Genomic DNA, 17680 nt, shown 5'->3' with positions numbered 1-17680 from the left:
GGCCAGACAAATGCTGTTTCTGTGTTGTTATTGAAATTATCATTGTCTACCTCCACATTCCCTGCTCTTAGTGGGAAAAGGCATGAAGTGTCCACCATTCAGCTCTGACATTTGCTGTCATCCTAGATAGGCATCTCGGCTGTCAGTGTTTCCCCATCCGTTGAGACTGGAGAGAATCAGTGGAGACTCTGGAGAGCTCTGTGTATCGCCTGCAAGCAGGGTCCTCGGTGGACCCAAAAGATGTGGAAGCACCAAGGAGTCTTCCTGGCGGGATCCCTGGGCTGCCACTCAGCATGCTGCTCTGGCCCAGCTGCCAGCTGCCCTTCCCAGGGCCACACCTCGTTGAGCAGGACACACTGACCGCTGATCACCAGATGCCTGTCGAGAAAGCAGTGAAGGGCGGGGTGCGGGGGGGGGGGGGTCTCCACTCACCACCGTGGGCTGCAGAAGTAAGAGGAAGGGAGACCTCACACCCAAGTAATTCTCTTTGTACGGGCAACTGCTAAACTGAAAACACACCACAGAGACCAGAGGTGCTCTGAGATTGTGTTAGGGAAAGACACTGGGAAACTCCTGACATGAATCACTGGGAACATTTAATGGGCCTTAATTGGAACCTTATCCTACTGTACTTAGAGCTGAGAGATGAAAGCTGAAGAAATCTGAGAGACCATTTATTTCACTTGAGAAAGCAGTAAACTGAACTACAAAGAGATTTGACTACTATTATATTTTTAAGATTAAATAAAATTGTCATAGACTAGTGCTGGAGAGCCCGTAAGTGCTCCATGGAATGTATCCACGTTCCCTGTCTGCTGTTAGGAGGTGACCAGAAAGTCCCTTTGGTGCTGCATGTCTTAACCCTGCTGCTCTCACGCCACCAGAGGCTTCATGGAAGGAAGGTCGGACCCCAGTACTCCCACAGGAAGGGCCCAAACCCCACTTAGAATACTTGCATGTTAAAGCATTATTAAATAATGTTCTTACCCTGGTCAGTTGGCTCAGTGGTAGAGCGTCGGCCCAGCATGTGTAAGTCCCAGGTTCAATTCCTGGTCAACGCACACAGGAGAAGCACCTATCTGCTTCTCCTTCCCTTTAACTCCCTCCTGCCCCCTATATTTCTTTCTCTCTTCTTCCCCTTCCACAGCCATGGCTCGAATGTTTGAACAAAGTTGGCCCCGGGTGCTGAGGATGGCTCCATGGCCTTGACTCAGGCACTAAAATAGCTCAGTTGCCGAGCAACAGAGCAGCAGCCCAGATGGGCAGAGTATCACCTGGTAGGGGTTTGTGGGGTAGATTCCGGTAGGGTGCAAGCAGGATTCTGTCTCTGCCTCCCCACCTCTCATTTAATAATAATAAATAATAATAATATAATAATAATGTTCTACCTACCCACCTCCCTACCCCTCACACATACCCTGTTAGTCTGTAATGGTCATAATTTTTCCAGTATCATATATGTGTGTGTGTGTGTAAGGTTTTTTTTGTTTTGTCTTTTACAGAGACAGAGAGTCAGAGAGAGGGATAGATAGGGACAGACAGACAGGAACGGAGAGAGATGAGAAGCATCAATCATCAGTTTTTTGTTGCAACACCTTAGTTGTTCATTGAGTGCTTTCTCATATGTGCCTTGACCATGGGCCTTCAGCAGACTGAGTGACCCCTTGCTCGAGCCAGCGACCTTGGGTCCAAGCTGGTGAGCTTAGCTCAAACCAGATGAGCCCACGCTCAAGCTGATGACCTCGGGGTCTCAAACCTGGGTCCTCCGCATCCCAGTCCAATGCTCTATCCACTGCGCCACCGCCTGATCAGGCTAAGTTTTCATTTCTTAAAGAACCTGGATTAGAAAATCAGAATAACTACTAGTGAAGAATTTGGGAGTGGCATAGTTTGTATGATGACTTTTTAAATTCTTACTTAAGAAAAAATAGTCTAAGCTTTTTTTAAACCATATTTAAATGTAATATCTAAATAGGTATAGGCAGCATAAGGTGCTCATGGCTGATAGCACAGGGTTATATATTTCTTGGCACATAATCTAGGGTTTTCTGTAACCAGCCTTCTTCCTTCTCCCCACCTCCCACCCTGTGGTGGAGGGGATACAGAAAATGCAAATAAACAGAAAACCCAAAATAAAGTAGTCCCTCAAATTTAGTCATATGGTGAGTCAGTATCATTCCAAGGTCTGTGCTCTTTAAGCTTTTTCAAACATAAATTGCAATGAAATTGTACTTTGGGGTTTAGTCCTGACAAATTATAGATCTGATTTTCGGGATAGGCAAGAATTTGAGATAATCTAGCTTAGCCTCCTTGTACTGCAAGATGTGTCGAAGGGAATCTAGAACATGCTTCACTTTAAAAGGTAACTCTTCTCTTCCCTGACCAGGCGGTGGCGCAGTGGATAGATATAGGACTGGGATGGGGAGGACCCAGGTTCGAGACCCTGAGGTAGCCAGCTTGAGTGCAAGATCATCTGGTTTGAGTAAAGCTCACCAGCTTAAGCCCAAGGTCACTGGCTTGAGCAAGGGGTCATTCAGTCTGCTGTAGCCCCCCAGTTAGGGCACATATGAGAAAGCAATCAGTGAACAACTAAGGAGCTGCAACGAAGAACTGATGCTTCTTATCTCTTTCCCTTCTGGTCTATCCCCTATCTGTCCCTCTCTCTGACTCTCTGTGTCTCTGTCACACAAAATAGGTAAATAAATAAAAAGTACCTCTTCTCAGTGAACAGAATGCTGGAGGTCACTTACTCTTGGGAAAATGTCACTGTCGTGAGCTTTGTGTCCATATATACATTCACCACTCATCTTTCTCTCATTTATCAACTTTAACAAAACGCCCATCCTATGGCAAACCATGTGCCAGGAGGTGCAGAAACTAATACAACCCAGGCCTCGTCCTTGTGGAACCCCTGCCTGGGCTGGCCGTGCTGACTCATCTGCTCCTTCAGGAGCCCTTTAACATGGCTGCACTGGTCCTGCCACTGTTCTAGACGCTGGGATGCACGGAAACTAAACAAAATCCCTGCCTCACGCTGCTCACGTTCTGGGCTGGGAGGGAGGGACAGGCAATAAATGACCTGTGTGTGCCAGAGGGTGCCCTTGGACATATCCACAGTGGAGGTCCTGTTGGAGCCAGTACTGAAAGTGGGCTAGACACTTACCAGCAGCAAGTAGGAAGGACATGCTAGGCCCAGGAAAGGCCATGAGCGAAGGCTCTGGATGTAAAATAGCCTGGCTGGTCCAGGAACTGGAGCTGTTCGTTTTGACGGGTGCTTAAGACGTAGAGCTGAGTGAAGATGCAGGCTGGGCCCAGGTCATCAGGGCCAAAGAACTTGGGGACTTATCCTCAGGGTGATCTTGAACATTACCCAGCACATTGCTGACAGGAGGATGCTATGTCTCAGAGTCCCCCGCACTGTGAGGAGAATAGGAACATGGACCTCAGAACATCCCAGTGGAGCCCAGGGCTGTGAGCAGGGCCCTGATTCTGAAGCATGAGCCTCCTACAGGAGCAGAAGGGTGTTGGAGGAGGAGCCTGCCCGGAAGCGTCCTTTGCATCCCTGTGCTGGTTCCCAGCTCACAGCCTGTTTCCCAAAGGAAGCAGAAAACAGCATGCCCTGTCTTCTCACCTAGTTTCCCCGGATGGACAGGCGGGACAGCCACTCACCCCCCATTTCCCAAGGCTTTCATGGTCTCCAAAGTCGGAGAGAGGCCTAGCCCCCAGCTTCTGGCTTCAGCCTCTGGTCTTGTCCCTGGCTGTTCTCCCTCCCCCCCATGTGTCTCTGCTGCTGCCACCAGGAGGAGGCTACCTCCTGCACAGTTTGACAAGGTCTCTGCCCTGGATTCAGCCTGGAAAAGCAGAGGAATTTGTCTGCAGTGCTAGCCAAGGAATCTTTGTGTTTCTCTGCTCTGAATCGGATTATGTAAATGAATAGACTTTTTTTTTTCTCCCATGATATATAAATAAAGCCATTCCTGCAGGCTCTCTGCTTTGCCCCCGAGGCATCAGATTAGAAAAACAGGGTGTATTGTTTGGGGCATGATTCATAGAGGTCACTGGCCTCCGGGCCTGGGCTTCAGGTGTGACGGGACTTGTCAGGAGCGCTGTGCACCGGCCGCTGCCACTTCACTGCAGCTTTGTAGCAGGACCTGTTCTGTGGGAGGAATGCAACAACTACTTTGTTTCTGCTCTGCTACGAAAATATGCTTTGTTCCAATGATTTACGGACTCTCTTGGCTGTCTCTTTTCATGAATTTAGATGTCTAGACACCTATTTTTGCCCCTCTGTTGAGGACATCTTGTCTCTGACAAGAAAAGGGGAAACAAAACAAAACAAGACTTCTTAGGCATAAGGACTTTTGCCTTGGTGAGATTTAACTGTCTGTATCCATTCTGTCTCGCTTCACCCACCCTACCACAGTGACCGACAGAGCTATTTGACCTTAGGTTTCACAGACCAGCTTACAGGGCTTGCCGGGAGAAGCTGCCCTGCCCCACGCTGCCCCTACTCTCTGGACCACAGTGCCAGGAGACTGGGATTTGATAGGGTGCTGGCCGAGGTACCTAGCCAGCTAGCTCCTCTTGCAAATGCAAAGATAGTGTCATCGGAGGCCCTGGGGGGACAGTAGGTTTGGGAACCTGAGCTCAGTCCTCACTCATTACTTCCCTAGACAGTTACTGAATACCTGTTATTTGTCACAAACCGTGCTAGGCACTATGCCAGTTAGTAGGGGTACAGGAGTAAATTAAAGGGACATAGCCTCATTCTCATGGAGCTAACAGCTTTGAGACTGTTGAAAACTGGGGACTTTTATTATTACACTGGCTTTTGCAACATGAATTGGTAGACAGAGCTGGAGCTTACAGAACGTCCCTGTGAAGGTTAGACATGGATTTTGTGGCAAGACTGGGTCCTCTGTGAGGGCAGGAGTGGCTCTGGCTTGTCACCACCCCATCTCCTACCACACTTGGCCGGAGTAGATGCTCAGTAAACATCTGATGAATGGAGGATTTGTCTGCTTGCTCACTTCCTGGCTCCTGGCTGCACTCCAGGCCATCACAATTGGAGGGAAGGCACCCTCTGGGTGAGAGAGTTGGCTGGTTTCCGTTTGTGTAACATGATAGAGTCTCCACATGTGTGCTCTCCTTGGAACCCAGGAAGTGAGTGCCGCATTGTCATCTTCAGATGGATGATCTGTACACTCTCCCCAGGCTTATTGCATTTCTAGACCAGACCTGACTACTCAGCACTTTACCTCCACTTTTCTTTTTTTCTTTAAATTAAACCGTTGGGGAAGAGTATTCAGGTCATACCGAGGATTAGCATTATCGCAGGACGGGTGTTCCAATAGCTCACTCCTGAGCGTCCAGTCCCACCACCCACTATTTCTCTTGTTCAAGTTCTTATGTCTGATAATTTGAGACAAACCCTTGGCACAGCCCAGCACATAGCCAAAAACTGGCTATTTGATACCTAGCCAAGCAGAGTATAGGTTTTTGAAGAAAGACCTTTTGTGTTGGTTTAATCTGTGTATGTCGGTTGGTTGCGTCTGTTTGGAATGGCAGTGTGTCATCCTCATCTTCATCTGGACTGGCAAGGTTGTGTGAGAAGCTGGCTGGTGATCAGGCACGGGAATGAGCTCAGGCGTGGCGACAGAGAGCCCCTCTGCCCAGGGAGGGGCGCCCTGTGTGTCTGATAGTCCTGGATGGGCCTGAGGGGTGAGTGAAAAGCCAGCACTAAGAGTCCCGGGACGGCCTGGGGGACCTGGGACAAGTCTTTGAAGTTTCTGAGCATTAGATTTTTTTCTTACAAAAATGTATGGTCATCCCTGTCTGCCCACCTCAGAGTGTGGCAATGTAGGTGAGGGGCCTGTGTACACGGACTGTGAATGCCATCTCTGCCTGTTACAGGCTCTGCTGTGCTGGGTGTTGTGGAGGTCCTGACAGTGCAGTGGCCTAGAAGACTGGATCCCTTCACACCAAGTGAGACCAGTGTCAACCAGCACCCACAGAAGGGGTGGGCCTTTTCTAGAACTCTCCTTAAAACCAGGCCAGGGAGCCCTGACTTTGTGCCCAGGACCCTGAGGATTCCCAGTCCAGCTTCCTTCTAGGGTAGGAGATAACTGATCACAGAATCCTTTCTTTAGGGGTGTCTCAGGCCATTCAGGCTGCAGAAACGAAGTACCACAGACTGGCGGCTTATCAACAACGCAGATTCGCTTCTCCTGCCTGGAGGCTGGAAGTCTAAGATCAGGATGCCCGTCTGGTCAGGCTCCAGGGATAGCACTCTTCCAGGTGCAGACGGCCACCTTCTTCTCCTCACATGGCAGAAAGAGGCCTAAGGAGCTCCCCGGCGTCCCTTTATAAGGGACTAGTCCCAGCCATGATGATTCCTGTTGCCATCACATTGGGGTTAGGGCTCAACCAATGGATCTGGGGTGACAAACAGCCTGTAACACCGGACTAGCTATGCAGACCTAGGGCAGCATGGTATGGAGACCAGTGAGGTCTCTGAGTCAGAAAGTGGCATCTGTAGCTTGTGAGAAGAGATGTGGTTTGATTCCCCCAGTAACATGGAAGAGCCCCGCCCTCCAGCAGAGCAACACAGGACACAAGAGTGAAGCCACAGCCCCTGCCCATTTGGGACCAGGGATATGTCATCCCTGCTGCCCCATCTCTGGGCTGAAAGGAGAGCTGTCTCCAGCTGTGCTACCTGGGCTTGAGGATTTCCTGAAGTGCTTGGAGAGAAGCTTGTCTGGGGTCCCAGTCAGGAGCCTGCAGCGCCCGCCTGTGAGCTCTGGCCCTTCCTGCTCTATTTTCAGCTGGACTCGTCTAGCACAGCCTCAAAACACACGCAGTCAGCTAAGCCTCTTACCTGTGTGTCTTGGATCGTGCTCATACTGGGATTTTCTTTTCAGAACTGTCAGAATGCACTTCCTACCCCACCACCACCACAGGATCCTGGCTGGCACCCCAGCCCTGTTTGCAGAGCTCTGTCCTGTGCAGGCAGGGCCAGGGAGTGGCCAAGCAGTGGCTGCCCAGGGGCATGGAGCTTGCTGCGGAGTCCCAGCCAGAGAGGAGGGCCTGTGCTGCCAGGTTCCTGGGGGTGGGAGGATGGGAAACACTGGCTTGGCTTCACACTGGGAACAGGTTTCTGGTCCTGCAAGCGTGTGGAAGCCAGATGCCACAGAAGAGGACTCAGAGCAGCAGAGCTCATCACTATATTGGTTTTTACATTGTCATCACAGACCTGGTCTCATTTGAACCTCAGCGAAGCCCTGAAGACTGCCATATACCCCTACTTTATAGAAAGGACCCTGAAGCTCTGGCTGAGTCACTCAGTTGGTTAGTGTCATCCCGAACCCCAAAGTTGCAGGTTTGATCCCTGGTTAGGGTACCTACAAGAATCAACCAGTGAATGCATAAATAAGTGGAACAACAAATTGATGTTTCCTCTTTCTCAAAAAAAAAAAATTAATAGAAAGGACTCTGAAGCTTAAATTGGTTAACTGACCAGAGCCAGGGCTACCAGTACCCTTGAGCCTGCAGATTTGTGGCTCTGGCCACTAAGAGATAGTTGACCGAGTCAGATCTGAAATACACCTGGTTAGCAAGGGCAGCCTTTCTAATGAGACATCATTCTGGCTAGGATGATGAGGAATCACAGGTGCACCATGGACTGAATTGTTTCTCTCCCCCCCCCCCATTCATATGTTGAACATTTAACCCCCAATGTGACTTTACTAGGAGACAGAGTGTTAGGAGGTAATTAGGTCATAATGAGGTCATAAGGGTGGGGTCCTAATGTGATAGGATCAGTGGCCTTATAAGAAGAAGAGAAAGAGATACGTCTTTCCACGCACACTCACCAAGGAAAGGCCATGTGAGGTTACGGTGAGGTGTTGGAACTGAATATACTGGCACCTTGGTCTTAGGCTTCCAGGTTCCAGAACTGTGAGAAATAAATTTCTGTTGCTGAAGCCACCCAGCCTGCCTGCGATACTTTGCTATGGCAGCCTGAGCTGACTGAGACCAGCTGACAGTGAATCTGGGAGCTTCTTCTCTCCTCCTAAGATTCCTCCACCTACAGTTTCCAGGTGCCCACGTCTGCTCCAGCCCTGAAGGTCCTCATTCCCCTAAGTGAGGAGTAACCTCTCCCTCCCATGGGGTCTCCTAGTACCTAGTACCTTACCGTTCCCCCTCTGATGACTCAGGCTCCTTTGATTACTGTTTATTTGTATTCATAGCTCGTCTCCCTGAGAGTGAAAGCATGACCCCTTTGTGTCAATAACTACTAAATTCACTGAGAGCTCTCTCCTGGTATCTGTCGGTGTATGCAGGTTATCCTTCCCTGGTGGAAAGCACAAAGATTGGAGCCAGAGGCCAGTGGGTGGCCAGGGCTCAGAAGATGAAAGAATTGGCATGTCTACTTGTCTACTCCACATTCTTTTTTTTAAACCAGATTCCATTCTAACACCAGCATTCTTGTTTGCCTGGTTCCTTTTTCCACCAAGCTATGGCACACATTGCCATCATACAACTTTCCTTTTTCTAATGCCCCTTCTCGCCAGAACTTTTGATAGTTCCAAAAAGAAGAGGGAGCAATGGTCTCTCTTTCCCTCCCCCCCCTTTTCATAACCCCTATGATACTAAAGAAAAAAAATGGTGAAGACCGGGGCATTTGGTAAACGGTCTCCTTCTTCAGTAACTATAGATCATGCCCATTGGTCTCTCCAGAGAATGATCAAGAATGGACCCATGCCTGACCAGGCGGTGGCGCAGTGGATAGAGTGTCGGACTGGGATGCGGAAGGACCCAGGTTCGAGACCCCGAGGTTGCCAGCTTGAGCGCGGGCTCATCTGGCTTGAGCAAAAAGCTCACCAGCTTGGACCCAAGGTCGCTGGCTCCAGCAAGGAGTTACTCGGTCTGCTGAAGGCCCCCAGTCAAGGCACATATGAGAAAGCAATCAATGAACAACTAAGGTGTTGCAACGAAAAACTGATGATTGATGCTTCTCATCTCTCTGCATTCCTGTCTGTCTGTCCCTATCTATCCCTCTCTCTGACTCTCTCTCTGTCCCTGTAAAAAAAAAAAAAAAGAGAGAGAGAGAGAATGGATCCAAAAATGGCACTGGCCTGTTGGCCCAGTGGTAGAATGTCAGCCTAGCATGTGGAAATCCTGGGTTCAATTCTCGGTCAGGGAGCACAGGAAAAGTGACCATCTGCTTCTCCACACCCTTTCTCTCCTCCTTCTCTCTCTCTTTCTCTTCCTCTTCTGCAGTCATGGTTCAGTTGGTTCAAGCGCATCATCCCCAAGTGCTGAGGATGGCTTGGTGGAGCCTCCACCTCAGGTGCTAAAAATAGCTTGGTTGCAAGCATGGCCCCAAATAGGTTTAATTTTTAAGGAATTCTCCACCATCAACCCCAGAGAAGTTGGGCTGTTTGTCAGGGTCACATGACTAGCTGAAAGTGAACATCATCATATTTGAGAGGCGGTGTCTCAGTGTAATAGGCCATTCCATCCCTCCTCCTGCTGTCTCTGCTGTCTGGACCCCTCCTGGCCATGGTGCAGTGCTCTGGGGAATCCCCTTTAGGTTGGTGCTGGCCTGTGTGCACTGAGGGAGGGGCAGGTGGCCTGGCCAGGCTCAGGGTGGTGCCCACCTTTATAAACAAAGGTGACAGACCAGCAGTTATTTAGTTACAGCTCCATCAGGAAAACAGATGGAAAGAAAACACCATCTTATAAATCTGAGCTTTCCCTGAATTGTGTACATTCCTTTCATTCAGCAAGACTTTCATGCCCCATGATGACTCTCTGTTGACTTTCTCCTGCCTTTGGAACGCCTCAGCAATGTAAGGTGACATTTGACCACCTTATGGCCTGGGAGTGAGTGACTGGATAAAATAAAACCGAGCCCTGCCCTCACCCCCCAGTCTGTCAAAAACCCTTCCATCAGCTCTCTCCTCATGCTCAGAGCCCTGAGCATCCGGTCAGGCTGTTGGCCTCCCAGCCTTCTTCCCTTGCCCCCGAGGGGGTGCTCAGCCTAATCCTGAGGGGGTGTTCAGCTTGCTCATGCCATCAAGCTGCCACCCTCTGTGACACAAACCACCTGAATCACCCAGCAGTGGTCTCGTCTGAGTCTCAGTGATACAGATTAGCCCCCTCTTGGACCTCCTAACCCTGTCTCCCCTTAATGTGTGAAATGTGGTTCAAAGGCAGAGCCAACAAGATGTCCTGCTGTGGCTCTCACCAGCCCTCCTGGACCCCTGACCTGTACCCTGGTGGTCTGTCCTAGGTGGTCCCGTGGGTAGAACTCCTTACCCCCAAGGTAACCAAACTGCCTACTTCCATTAGTATCTTCACAGCCTGGGGATTGAAAAGTAGTGGCCACTGGCAGGTCATCCACTACACTGCTGGTGACCTCTGTAAACTCACTTCTTCCACAGGCAACTCTGTTCTGTTGCTGGAGGGGACTGACAGGCTCCTAAGGGGCTCTGCATCACCTCAGTGAGGGTCACAAATCCAGGGGCAGTAAGGTCCCGCTGGGCATTCATGTTAGGCGCTTGTTTACCAAGAACCAGGAGTTGTTGCCTTTAAGTTAACATGGTGCCCATGCCTGCCAAACTGGCCCGTGTTATAGCCTTTCAATTAGTGAATCTTCTAATAATATCTTTTTAACAACAAAGTTCCAAAGAAAAAACTTGTTCTTAATTTTTGCCCAAGTGAGGGGGGGGCTTCTAATAATGGTATCATTATGAATTCTAAAGCAGTGATCATTTGGCTGTGCTACAAAACTTGTAGCTAATAATTAAAATAAAGATTCAAGTAAGTGTTTTATCAATAAAGTAGATGGTAGGACATATTTTTCTCAGCCAGCGTCAGAAACAGCAGCACAGCCATGTGCTGAATTGTCACACTGTGAGTCTTTAAAATTCCTCCTGGATTTGGAGGTATTAGCAAGTCCCTATCAACATTCTCTAAAGGTTTTTGATGTCATTTTAGCTATTGAACTAAAATATGTGAACTATTACTTTGTTGATTTTGTTCTTAAACCAAACTGCATTATCATCTGAGCGTGTGTTCTTAAAGTATTGTTAAAAGTACTTTGAAAACTTGTAAATCCCTGTAATTTATGTTTCTCCTGCCTCTGCTGTTTCAGTCTTTCCTTCTGGTTTTAATTTTAATGCAGTCCTGTCTGGGTGTGTACCTGTAAAATTGTGTTTTTCCAAGTACAATTTACAGTCCTGACCTTAGAGTTTACAGTGTTCTTAACTTTCTGTGCACTTCCTCCTATACCAAGAAGTGGGCTTTGGGTCACCCAGCCCTTTCATATTAGAACTGTCTAGTCAAGGTTACTTGAAACAGGTCTGATTTTTGACATTTCTTAGTTTATCATGAAGGACCAGGGAATAAATTAGGAGTGCTTCCCTACAAGCCCATTAATTGCATTGCCCCGCTTCTTAAAATGTACACAGCTGTAAACCTAGACTGCTTCAAGACAACGGTCTCGTTTATCTAAACAATTCTCCTTTTAGATTCAATGGCACTGATGGAAACACAGATAAGGAGTATGGATCGGAGGAGGGCCCTTCTGGAGCCCGTGCTCATACTATTCGTTCCCCTTACAATCCTCTTTTCTTCCCAGGGCTTGTCTGCATACGGCAGAATAGATTTCTCTGCATTCAGTGTATTCTGTGAGCAAGGTCAGGGGAGACTGCAGTGGGCAGGGCTGCAGGAGAGGGTGTGTTTCTGGTGAGGGAGCTGTTTGTAGGTTTTAAGGAAAATGGCTGCTGTGCTCCTAGGGGAGAGCGGGGCTGGGCGTGCTGTTGCAGCTGCCTGCGTCCAGGGTCCACATCCCGGCATCCTCTCTCTGTGGCGGCTGTCCCTTCATCACAGATTCTATTAACTTTTAAATGGCTGCAGAACTTTTGGGATCTTTTCCTTAAGAAATGAGATTACAGTATATTATGCTCCTTTCAAATATCACTTAAACTCAGGTAAGGAGTCAGGATTCTTTTTTTTTTCCCCTCATACTCTTTCAGCATGTGCTCCATGGTTCTTCCTGATAGTTGGTGAGGGAAACAGGGCAGGGGTTGGCCCGGGCGGTTGGCAGTTAACCTGGGTTGCTCCTCTGTCCCAGGTCATCGTGCAGTCCGGCCGCCACCCCACGGTGCTGCAGAAGCTGTGCCAGCTGCCCTTTCAGTACTTCAGTGACCCCCGGCTGGTCAAAGTGCTGTTCCCCTCGCTTATCGCTGCGTGTTACAACAACCACCAGAACAAGATCATCCTGGAGCAGGAGATGAGCTCTGTCCTGCTGGCCACGTTCATCCAGGTACCTCTGTGCTCCGCCGCCTGCCTTCGCTGGCTGCGTGTGCGAGTGAGCGCTGTGGAGAAGGAGGAGTGAGCCAGCTGTGGATTCCTGCTGGCCACACTACCTTCTAGACATGTCACACATATCTGTGCTTGAACATTAATTTCTAAAATAACGGGATTAGTGAAACGGGTTGAATGTGGTATAGTTTCTACTTGTTAGCTTTCAAGAAAAGGCTATTTTTTCCAATTGAGGCAATGGTAAGCTCACGCTAAGGAAATGTTTTCAAAAGACTGCCAGACTTCTTTACGGCTTTAATGGTTGCATTCATCTTACATTTAGTCTGGCTCAAAGGAATAGATAATGATTGCTGAAGAAAGATCAATTAAAACTTCAGTTTATTTGTAAATGTCTAAATATTCATATATATACACACACACATCTATGTGTGTATAATGAAAACCTGTTATACTGCCTTCAGAAAAATCTAAAACTTCTAAGTATAGCCTTCTATTTTTCTGATCCAGTTAAATTCTGTATGCCCTGGCTGGACAACTTGGTTGGTTAGAGCATTGTCCTGAAGTGCAGAGGTTGCCGGTTCGATCCTCGGTCAGGGCACATACAGGACTAGATCGATACTCCTGTCTCTCTCTCTCTCTGTCTCTGTCTCTCTCTCCCTCCCTCCCTCCCTTACATTCTCACTAAATTCAATTAAAAGAAAAAAATCTATACGACTGGAATCAGAATTAGTGCCATAGCAAAGCAAAGCAATATTTCCACATCTACATTAACTTAGTCAACTGGCATTAGAAAAATCAAGTTGGCTATTCTTTAATATTTGCTAGTAGCTAACCTTGCGATTCTTTTCTCTGTCATTGTAGATCATTATTTCCTGAAAATCTTCCATTTTCTTTCATATGTTCCACCATAAAACCAAGGAGGTTTTGTTACTTGACATACATATGATTAGTAACGATAATGAAACAGAAAGTTGAGCTCTGCATTGGTGCCGGTCCTTGTTTGGGCTGTGATGGTGCACAGCTGGTTGGGACAGTGAGAGTCCAAAAACTTTCTTCACCTTAAAAACAATTAGCGCTTTACATTTTGTAAACCATCCTCTATAAGATGACCAACTGAAACACACAGCCAGATCAATTATGTTTAGAAATGCTTTATTTTCAGCTTAGTTGTTTTGTTTGAGCCTGTATCACATTTTCTGAAAATGTTTTCAAAGATATTCAGCACTACAGGTTGGGCACAAATCTTTATAAAGTATTTTTACATTTAAATCAAAATCTTAATAAAATCTTATAAGCATCAAATTGACATTTAGGATTCTACACATATTTTAGAAACTCAGGATTGAATTAAACAGAAAATAGGTTTTAGAGAATCTTAAGATTGTGATCTTAAATTCCAATTGTTCCTTCTTTCATTCAGCAGGTAATTTAAGAGTGGCTACAGTGTGCTGCACACGGCCCCATGCGCTGGTGATACAGCAACGAATAAACAGATAAAAAGCCCTGCCTTCATAGATCTTCCATTTAAGTGGGGAGAGTCAAACAGCAAACAAATAACTTGTCAATGGTGTTAAGTGCTGTGGAGGAAAGTAAGGCGGCAAAGGGGGCAGGGGCCGCCAGGGCGGTGGTGTGCAGCTTCTATGGCCTGAGCAGAGGGGGCCTCGACCAAGACAGGGATAGCTGAGCAAAGAGTAAATTCTGCATCTGTACCAGCTTAGTACCTTACATTTTTAACTGCTTGAGAAACAATTTATTAAAATACAAATGATACCAGAATCTAAAGTAGTAAAGATTGTATGTATTACTTGTTTTCAACTGGTATTGATCTCAAACTAGTCCTAAATCCTCTCTGCTCTATGACACTCAGCACACAAATATCAGGGAATGTAAATGTAACACATATTTAACATTTTAACACACAAATTACGTAAATGCTACACACATTTCTTAGAATGCTTATTTGGGATAGAATGTTAGATTTGTGGACCCAAGTATTTTTTTCTATAAATGTGTGCTCAAGAGAATGAATATACATTGGGATTTAGTTTATAAAATGGTTCTGCAAGGTACCCATGTATTATATTATTAATAGTCACTAGAAAATGGTATTAAAAGTAAGAGCTGATAGTTTCTGAAATTTTATATATTCTACATTTTTCATCTTCCACCGAAAAGTAAAATAACCAGATGTTTAGATTTAGCTGCAGAATACCTAAGAGCTTTTAGAGTTGTGCTTAAAAAAAAATGTTAAAAATCAGTATTTTAAGAATGTAAATTTGACTCAAGTGTTTAGTTTGTTAGATAGAAAATAAAATTGTAGTTTGCACAGTAGGCAGTAACCTGGCCCTGGTGATAGTGGAGCAAAATGGAAGAGTCATCACTGTTTGACTTAAATTTACGAGAACCTGGAGTACGTAACAGTAACATCAGTTTCTTCAGCTTTTATATTCAGGCTCCAAAGCACTAGTGAAAAAATAGTTGTTTGAGGATTCAGAAGCATTTTTAAAGCTGCCCTCAGTGAAATATTCTCTGCTCGTAGCTTTGGTATAAAAACACTTTTCTTGTCTCCCACAGGATTTTGCACAGAACCAAGGTCAGACCGATAACCAGTCTTATCAGTCCAAAGGTATGTGTCTATTAAAATTAAACAGCATGTGTTTGTTAGCTGAATGGACATGTTTCTTATTCTACCTTCTGGAACTGCTAGGGAAATTAATTTATTACATTGCCCAAAAGATTTGAGATTCGGATACCAAGTGTATATTTCAGTGCATCAAGAAATCGATTTTGTCATCAAGAATGAGTGTATCAGAATATACAAAGAAATCTATGGAAGGAAAAGAAAAACACAAAACATCTTTGTATACTTTACACTCACCTCATGCAAGATATAATAAATGATAAATAATTGCTAAATTTATTTAGTAGCACAGGACACATTCAGATCATTAATATTGGCCTAAATAACTCACATAAATGCTGAAATCACATAGGTTTGGTTCTCTATCCATGTTCAGAATAAAAGTATCAATGTAGCCCATATTCCCCCTAAATTCAAGTATTTGAATTTTTATTGAAATAAACATAAAATTGTTTACCATGGAGAAAAATCCATTACAAGGATTTTTTCCTGTAGTGTTCCTGCTGAGGTGTTTCCTGTGATCAGAGCTGGAGATGTAGAATTTTAAAGTGCATTTTTACTTTTTAAAATATTTTGCTACCTAGACTGTAATTAAGAAGTACACGTTGATCTTTAACTGTGGCATTTCTCTGGTTGAGAACCTAATCCAAATGTCCCCCAATTCTTCCACTAGTTTGATCATCTTTAAAGAGGCTAGTCAGAAGCCCACTCCCAGCAGGACCCTCCTGGGCACCCAGCAAGTAGTCCTTACTTGGGGGTAGGTGGCAGTGGGGGTGGAGGAGTCACCTTGGACTCTCTCTCTCTCTCTCTCTCTCTCTCTCTCTCTCTCTCACACACACACACACACACACACACACACACTGTTATCTATTATCTATAATGGGCAAGTGTTGAAGTACATAGAAAAGACTTTAACTAAACCTGTAACAATATCATGAAAATATGTCATGTTTTATTGACTCAGGTACTCTGAGAAGTAAACAGAAAGCTGTGCTCCTTTTTTAGAAATTCAAGTCAACATCCTAGTTGGTGCCATTTGTCTAAGCCAGAATTAGTGTGCAAGTTGAGTTCTGCCCTGCCTCAGTCAGTCTTAAAGGAAAAGAAAGAAAAAAGCTATTGGAGGCTACTTCAGAAAAATCAGCATAATTTGTTACTATTTCTTACAAAACAATTAAAAATTTTTTAAATACATGAAAATGCCTACAAAAATCGTCTAATGCATTTATTTATAACTGTACAGCAATTTCTTTGCCAGTAAGAAGTATAGACATTCTTTTTTCTTCCTGTTCCTCCTGTCTGTAAGGATGAGTCACCATTTGCTATGTATCTGGCACGAGGTCCCAGGAGCTGCCTCCCTTGTCTGCTTGGTGGGCTGCCGCCAGTGGGAGTCTCTCACCCTTCTTCTCTGACTTCCACACTTTCCCCAGCTACAATGAGTTCAGTCCACACAACAGCAAACGGAGAATAGGTCTCTGCTTTGCTCAGAAAGAGTCATCACTATATTTGGTGACAGCTTATAATATCTTCACTTGATTAAAAAAAAAAAAAAGATGACACACTTCACTAAGCTGCTAGTCTGTACCTTTAAAATCAGTTCCCCTTTTGCTTAGGGGAACTTTTGATTTAGTCCCCATAAAATATTTCAAGTCATTCTGAGGTCATTGCCCAGGTGAACCTCTAAGCACAAAGCAGCTCCTGATAGCACCACACTGTCATTGCTGAGGAAGAATTGTGGTTTTCAAATACTTGCTGCTCAATGACTGCCCAGTTATGAGATTATTTGCTTTGCTCACAGTGGCAGTCAATAAAGCTTCTGCTTGTTTCCTCTGCTTTGTTAGGCGACTGAATGCCAGATTTGAGCATTTTTAAAGTTATATTTAAACTAAATCATTTTTTCAAATAAATAGACTGTTTTAGAAAATATGTCAAGTTTACATACACATTTACCCTTTCAAGGCTAATTTAAGGATGGAATAGATGGCTGTCATTTTATATTGTTCACCATAACTATTTTACCGTTTTCCTACCTTGGAATCCAAAAGAAATTTTTTTCCTAATGTTTTATGTAGGAGTTAATGTCTGAATATATTAGACATTAATATAGCATAAAATAGATTGTGATTAAAATATATTGTCTCTTTTATACTCTAGATAAATCAATTATGTCTGAAGTTTATGTCTCTATTTTGTACTCAGATATCAAGATAAGTTTAATATCTTAAACTTCAATGAGTTTACCTCTTTTACACTTAATTCTTTTCCATTTTCCTTTCAGGAAAATTCCTTGGATCCCAAGACTATCTTGAGCTGGCTAACAGATTTCCTCAGCAGGCCTGGGAAGAAGCTCGACAGTTTTTCTTAAAAAAAGAAAAATAAAAAATGTTGTGGTTGCTTCTGTATTTGAGTACCCTCATTAATATTTAAATTGTTCATATGTTCTAATTGTTCCTTAAGAAACTCATTTTCACATGTTTATACTCTCTCCCTGTACTGTAGATATGGTATATACTTTGAACTATTTATAATGACTATAGATACTTTAATGTTCTACTTGCTAACTGCAAGTTGAGTTTATTTCCTTTACGCACAATATTTTGCAGTTGAGTAACTTCCATCTTATAATATATACTTTGCATTTGTAATATGGGTGAAATTAGACACAAAATTAGCAACTCTGTTATGTTCTTGTAATAAAATAACTTATTC

The 17680-nt window shown here is 45.1% G+C and overlaps 1 protein-coding gene across 4 annotated transcripts in view; it reads left to right on the top strand.

Annotated features, from left to right (window-relative positions):
* Nucleotides 1-17371, top strand: part of SCAPER (S-phase cyclin A associated protein in the ER) — a 312151-nt gene extending 294780 nt beyond the window's left edge. For all 4 annotated transcript variants that reach the window (XM_066354622.1, XM_066354624.1, XM_066354623.1 and 1 more), the window contains 3 exons: nt 12143-12334; nt 14908-14959; nt 17250-17371. In XM_066354622.1, coding sequence (XP_066210719.1) covers nt 12143-12334; nt 14908-14959; nt 17250-17350 — 345 coding nt within the window. In that variant the 3' untranslated portion in view covers nt 17351-17371. The remainder of the gene's footprint in view (nt 1-12142; nt 12335-14907; nt 14960-17249) is intronic.
* Nucleotides 17372-17680: the final 309 nt, after the last annotated feature.

This window comes from Saccopteryx leptura, chromosome 13, assembly GCF_036850995.1.
Source record: "Saccopteryx leptura isolate mSacLep1 chromosome 13, mSacLep1_pri_phased_curated, whole genome shotgun sequence".
In the NCBI taxonomy this organism is placed as follows: domain Eukaryota; kingdom Metazoa; phylum Chordata; class Mammalia; order Chiroptera; family Emballonuridae; genus Saccopteryx; species Saccopteryx leptura.
Note: the sequence above shows the minus strand (reverse complement) of the source record. Positions and strands in the feature narration are given on the sequence as shown.